The sequence below is a fragment of the Sinocyclocheilus anshuiensis genome, unplaced genomic scaffold, assembly GCF_001515605.1.
Source record: "Sinocyclocheilus anshuiensis isolate Anshui unplaced genomic scaffold, SAMN03320099.WGS_v1.1 scaffold548, whole genome shotgun sequence".
Taxonomy (NCBI): Eukaryota; Metazoa; Chordata; class Actinopteri; order Cypriniformes; family Cyprinidae; genus Sinocyclocheilus; species Sinocyclocheilus anshuiensis.
In genome coordinates, this window is record NW_015554106.1 from 465,711 (window position 1) to 472,229 (window position 6,519).

The 6,519-nt window shown below is 37.5% G+C and overlaps 1 protein-coding gene across 2 annotated transcripts in view; it reads left to right on the forward strand.

The window, feature by feature from the left end:
- Positions 1-6,519, forward strand: part of LOC107669711 (USP6 N-terminal-like protein) — a 67,597-nt gene that overhangs the window by 21,498 nt on the left and 39,580 nt on the right. Inside the window, exon 1 of one of the 2 annotated variants that reach the window (XM_016462078.1) lies at positions 5,431-5,615. The exons of the other annotated variant lie outside the window; for it this stretch is intronic. Coding sequence (XP_016317564.1) covers positions 5,564-5,615 — 52 coding nt within the window. The 5' untranslated portion in view covers positions 5,431-5,563. Of the gene's footprint in view, positions 1-5,430; positions 5,616-6,519 lie in introns of those variants that run through there. 2 annotated transcript variants of the gene reach the window in all.

Here is a 6,519-nt window from a genome sequence, read left to right on the forward strand (position 1 = left end):
CCCGACAATGAAAATGACACGATGAATAATGTTAGTTTGCTGTTAACAAGTGAAAACATCTTAAAATATCGCAGTTTTGCATAAAACAGAAATAATATACTAACCTTTTGTCGAGTTAACGGTGCATTTCTCTTTTGTCCTTTTACGGCCACTTCCACCAAACAGTCAAAAAATAACTCCCTTGCCATTGGTAAGTTTTTTGCGGGCAAGTTCACTACTGTAAATTGATTTACAGTAGTGAGGAAATACAGTAGTGACCGGATCCTTGCGGTTTACAGTAAAATACTGTATACACATTTTACAGTATCTTACTGTACATATTACAGTATAATACTGTTCAAATTACAAAAATCAGTTACAGTGTGACTAAAAATTACATTGGCAGCATTTACCTGACTTCAAATCTCTCTCAAATGTCTGTTTGATTTCACTTTATATTGTGAGTTGTTGCATGCTATACAGGAATGACTCTTGTGAGGACTATTAAAAAGAAGGATGACTGGCCACATTTATGATCACAGTTAGGCCTGTTGCAATTATGTGATGGCAATCATTGAGCATTTCAAAATCCAATCAAATAGTGATATCCAAATAAGAAATTATTTTTTATTTGTTTTCATTACACACTACATCTATTTGTCTGTCTGTCTGGTTGTCTATCTATCTATTGGTCTGTCTTTCTGTTAACTGTTATGAAATGTCTCCATTCCTGTACCGATACAGACAACTGGCTTCTCTCTCATTGTGTCGTCAAAATTGCAAAAAAGTTATTTTTACCAAGATCTTTAGGCATCAGAATCATTCCGTTTCCATTCCATAATGTATCCTAGATTGAAAGATTCCACATTTACCATCCCATCTGTATAATCTTCTGAATATAAGACCAGCATTTACATATTCACATTAAATCCTAAAACAGGAGGAACAGGGGAGAGAAATGAGAGAGAGAGAAAGAAAGAAAGAAAGAGGGAGAGAGAGTTAAGGGGAGGGGCTGTTGTAACAGATGCTCTCTAATTTAAAGCTGGAACGTGTGTGTCAGTGGCGAGATGGGCTGTGAAGAATAAACGAGAGTGAGAGAAGAATAGAGTAGAGCTGTGTTATACAGCTTGCCCTAGCTGTATTGATTTGGATGCCAGCGACTGCGTTAGAGAGAGAGGGAGAGAAGTGTAGCCACTTTTTCAGATGGTCTCTCCTACCTGGCACACAAACATGCTGCGGTTACAGGAAAGAGAACTGTACAGTGTCTTTCTGCGAAATAGTGAAATAAACAAGTGAAGAACTGCAGATGTCCAGCTCTGCTTGGAAGAAGAGTGTGTGTGAGAGACAGAAGCAAGCAGTAAGAAATGATGTGAGGGATAAAAAAGACAGATGCGGACTCTTGTGTTTGGACCGGTGGGACCTGGATTGCAGAAAGCAAATTCTGCAGGATGCATTGCTGTTTTTAACCCTCGACGCTGTTTCTGAATGGATTTGATGCATTTTATGAAATGCTGAAGATAACAGAAAGTGTGTTTTGGATGCTGAATAATATATTATGTGAAAACTTGTGTTATGAATTAGTGGTGTGTTTTAATTGGTCTTGCGGACCGAAGCTGCCTTTGGATTCGTTTTGTACACAAAATGAAAGGAAGAAACTGGAAATTAATGGAAAAGACAAGAGACTAACATCAGAGATGGTATAACGGGAGGAGAAGGCTCATGACACAATGAATGGAAGAATTTTCTACTTACAGTATGGTGGCTGTAGAAATGCAAATCCAACCTTTCAATTAGAAGAACCAGTCATCTTTTTTATTTATTTTTTATTTTTTTTTAGGCATCGGCTGCTTATTTACTCTTGAACATGCATTAGCTGGACCAGCCTGAAAAATACAGTTTTGAGTGTTATTTTGCGCTAAAGATTCGAATTTTTGATATAATATTTTGTAATTTTGACAATTTAGTTTTTCAAGTTCGGATGAGGTTTAATGATTGAAGGGTTTACCAAGATGGCCACCAATTAAACTGGAGTGACAGTCGCACTCAAGACTATTTTGTAGCTAAATTTAGTCTAATAATGCTATTTTCAGTCATTTTTGTGTGTGGGTGGCGAGAATGAAGCTCTTCGTGCTTTGCTCTGCACTGGCCCCGCCCCTCACCACACCTTCTATTCACACCTTGGCCCCGCCCCTGCCCCCTTCTGATCATGCAAGTGCTGCAGATTGTTAAGGAGCTGGTGTCGCCCTCTCGCCGCCGTGCCAGTAGCCGATTTGCAGGTGTGTATGTGAAACTGTACAGAAGTCTACATTTGTATGTGTTTGGAGTAACTGAGTCTCTCTTGTGATTTTGAAAAGTTTTTCACTTATTTATGTTGGTGCATTATTTCCTGTCATTTTTCACTAGCTTCCTGGCAGTTGGAGTCTGCATCGTTTGCATGCTGTTAAATCTTACATCCTACATTGGGAAAAATAAATAAATAAAATATTCCAAAATGGGCTTTACAGATAAATATAGTAGAAGAACCATTTTTGGGTTCCCCAAAGAACCTTTAAATAAACAGTTCTTAAAATGACCATTTTATTTTTGGTGTGAAGCACATTTTAATAATCTGAAGATCCTTTTTCCACTATAAAGAACCTTTTGTCCAATGGAAAGGTTCCATGGAACCAAAGATGTCAATAAAGAACCTTTATATTTAAGAGTGTAGTAGTATGTGAGATTTTATTATAGTGCTGGGCGGTATACCGGTTCATACCGAATACCGGTGTTTATTTTTGTAATGATATGAATTTTTAAAATACCGCAATACTTGAATGTTGTGCATTGTTTTATATGTCTGTGTGGATGGGAGGGGAGTCAAGGACAAAGTAAAGACTCATCTATTCATAAAATTGCTTTGTTCCTTTAAAATTGACTCACCTTCAACTCGCATGATTTTCTTTCTTCTGTGGAACATAAAATAAAATATTTGATAAATGTTCTAACAGTTTTTGTCCACAGAAAGTAAGTTATAAGTGAATCTTTGAATCTCAGTTTTAATTCACGAACCTTGCGAACTTTAGGGAATCATCCTGTTAAATCCTCTGAAGTGTGCATGTGTAGATTGCAGAAAAATGTGTATTCTGTATTACGGTCCATCTGTGTGAATTGGTTGGAAGACAAGAGAGCTTGACTATCACTGGATAGTTATCAGTAGCGAACTTGAAATCCTTGATTTCAAACTAAGCTGTGCTATATCAAGTTGCCTGTTATGCAAATTAATTGCATTCTGTATGCAAAATTACTGGTACCTTTATATCGGCTATAAGCCAGATATTGGCCAACAGGAACAGATCAAAATTCACACCATTATTTGTTGAAAATCTTCCTGCCACAGTTTTCAAAAGAGCAGCATGAACATTATTCAAAATTTCTCCTTCTGTGTTCTATGACAGACAGAAGGTCAAATGGGTTTGGAACAATGTGATGATGTAATTGAGTGGGTGTACTTATTAATTTAAGACATGGACTGCACATTTTATATGAACCGTTCCAATCTGTGTACATTGATTTATGTGTGTTCAGTTGCTTCACAATGGAGCATCCACTCTTGAGAAACACAGCGGCCTTGAATCAACTAAACAGAAGTCTCCTTTGCATTGTTCTGTCTTTAATTTCAAAATAATGTGAAACTTTATTGATCAATTTAAACTCTAGGTTTAGCAATCCATAAAAGTCCCCTGCTAGCTGTGCCCATTATAGCTCATGGTTTCATACTCGCATATGTTTGCTGCAGGGGTTTTATTAAGAAAGTATGTGATATCTCCAAGTAAGTGTGAAATGAGCGAATTTCACTGTGAATTTGTGTCATATTTAAATCTATTTGACATCTTTAAATTGTTGTTCACTTCCTCTACCAGCTTCTCCATTTATCAGCCTTTCTTTGTGTTTGTATGTGTGTGTGAGGATTTGTAAAGCGGGCACCTTTTGTAGACCATTGGATTCAAAGTGACAGTTCCTTGTTGATAATGTCGACTTATTTATGTTGGTTCATTATTTCCTGTCATTTTTCACTAGCTTCCTGGCAGTTGGAGTCTGCATCGCTTGCATGCTGTTAAATCTTACATCCTACATTGGGAAAAAGAAATAAATAAAATATTCCAAAATGGGCTTTACAGATAAATATAGTAGAAGAACCATTTTTGGGTTCCCCAAAGAACCTTTAAATAAACAGTTCTTAAAATGACCATTTTATTTTTGGTGTGAAGCACATTTTAATAATCTGAAGATCCTTTTTCCACTATAAAGAACCTTTTGTCCAATGGAAAGGTTCCATGGAACCAAAGATGTCAATAAAGAACCTTTATATTTAAGAGTGTAGTAGTATGTGAGATTTTATTATAGTGCTGGGCGGTATACCGGTTCATACCGCAATACCGGTGTATGTCACTTAAACAACATTCGGAACGCGACACTGTTTTTTTTAAGTATTATTTTTAGGGTAATACTTTTAACTTGATGTTTATGCTAGCATCCAAGGAATAATATAGTGCCATGGAACAGGTTTACAACATATAGGCCTAGCTGACAATTTGATTGGCTGTTCTTAAGTGGAATGCGCTGATTCTGTCATTTAATTGGTTGATAGTCAAATGTTTAGTCTCAGGTCAGTGGTGTAACACGAGGATACGTAGGGGTAAATAATTTATCCACTGCTTATCTCATCCTTTTCTATTTATAGCTTTCTTTCTTTTGCTCTCTTTTTTTCTGTTCTGCCTGCCTTCTTTTTTTCCCCCTTTTCTCCCACACTGCATTTTTACTACAAGGAAAACTCAATCAGTTATTTGGTAACAGAGCCAAAAGCTAAAACATGTTGTCATCTCAAAGGAAAATTCTTCAAAGGAAATTTTAATGAGGTCTTAAGATATTAGTTCATTCAAGTATAAAAAGTATGTGATGTTTTTCCTACCGTTTATTAGGTGAACTGAAAATAGATAAATGAGACAATCGTTGACAGCATAGAGCCATAAGAAGAATGTGGATAGCGTATTTCAGATAATCTTTGATATTTAAGAAATGTTTGAGCTCATATTGACATCTTTTGACTGGTATTAAATATGAGCACATTTTGAGATGTAGTTGATGAGACTCTCGGAGACACATGTTAAGATTTACCTAAGCAAGTTTACATTTCAACAACTAAGATAATGTAATAGATTTGTGTGTGTGTGCTGTGAGCAATCTGTAAAGTGTGTGTGCCTGTGTGTGTATGTGTTAATAGGAGCTCTTGTTTGTTAGTCAGTCTGGTATGTAGTGTGTGGGTCTGAAGTGTGACGTGTCTCTGAAGTAAACAAACAGCCGTATTGTCAGAATGCGTCTCGTTGCCTCCTTTCCTCCTTGCTGTCATCTTTCCTCACCATTCCTCATTCTTTTCTTAATTTCTTTGTCTTTTCTCTTATTTCTCTGCCTCACCGTAGCGTCTTATTTGACTCGGAGTGATAAGAATCTGGATTTCTTTAGTTTAGCTGCTGAAAGTTGACTTTTATCATGGCGAGTAAAGAAAACTGATACTTTGTTAGTATTGGTGTGTGTGTTCGTCACCCTCATGCATACCAAAAATCTGAACTGCGACACAGATCATGGAGAGATTGAGCCAGGTAAGATCTGATTACATCATTCATCTCTCTCTTTAAACAGTAGCTCTATGACATCATTACATTTCATTATGATGTCAGTTCTTAATTTTAGTAACTAAAACATCAAATCACTGCATGTTCAACTGGAAACAAAAGTGTTTACATGCAAAATATCATTATATGTTATTTAATATGTTGTTTGCCTATATAATGTAACTTTTATGTAACAGTCAATTATGGACCTAATTAATGTCATAACAGCATTGCATTTTTAAAGGGTCATATGATGCGATTTCAATTTTTCCTTTCTCTTTGGAGTGTTACAAGCTCTTGGTGCATAAAGAAGATCTGTAAAGTTGCAAAGACTAAAGTCTCAAATCCAAAGAGATATTCTTTATAAAAGTTAAGAGTCAACCACGCCTACCTAAAACGACTCGTTCTAACACGCCCCCACATACCTACGTCACTATGTGGGAAGATTTGCATAACACCGCCCAAATGTTCACGCAAAGAAAGAAGGCGTAACTTTGATTCTCGCTGTAGTATTGTTGTTGCCGTGTGTTTCGTTGTGAAAATGAAATCACTTTGTTTGGCCTTCCAAAAGAGGACGATATCTGCTTCGTCATGCCTGGAGCTGATCCATGCTGGTTGCTGAGGAAATACATCAACTTCGTGCTGTGGAACACCGGATCGGCTTTTACTGTGACGAAGCGGAGTCCAGACTGGGGTCGTCACATGTGGTTGCCGCAAGCCCGCCGGACGCTCCTTCGTCGAATCTGCCGGCCGCGCCGTTCTCAAGCCCGCCCTCCCGCTGCCGCTCACTCTAGGCCACCGTGTGTGACGCTGTGTGTTTCGTTGTGAAAGTGAAACTACTTTGTTTGGCCTTCCAAAAGAAGGACTGCAGCTGATCAGAGCTGGTCGCTGA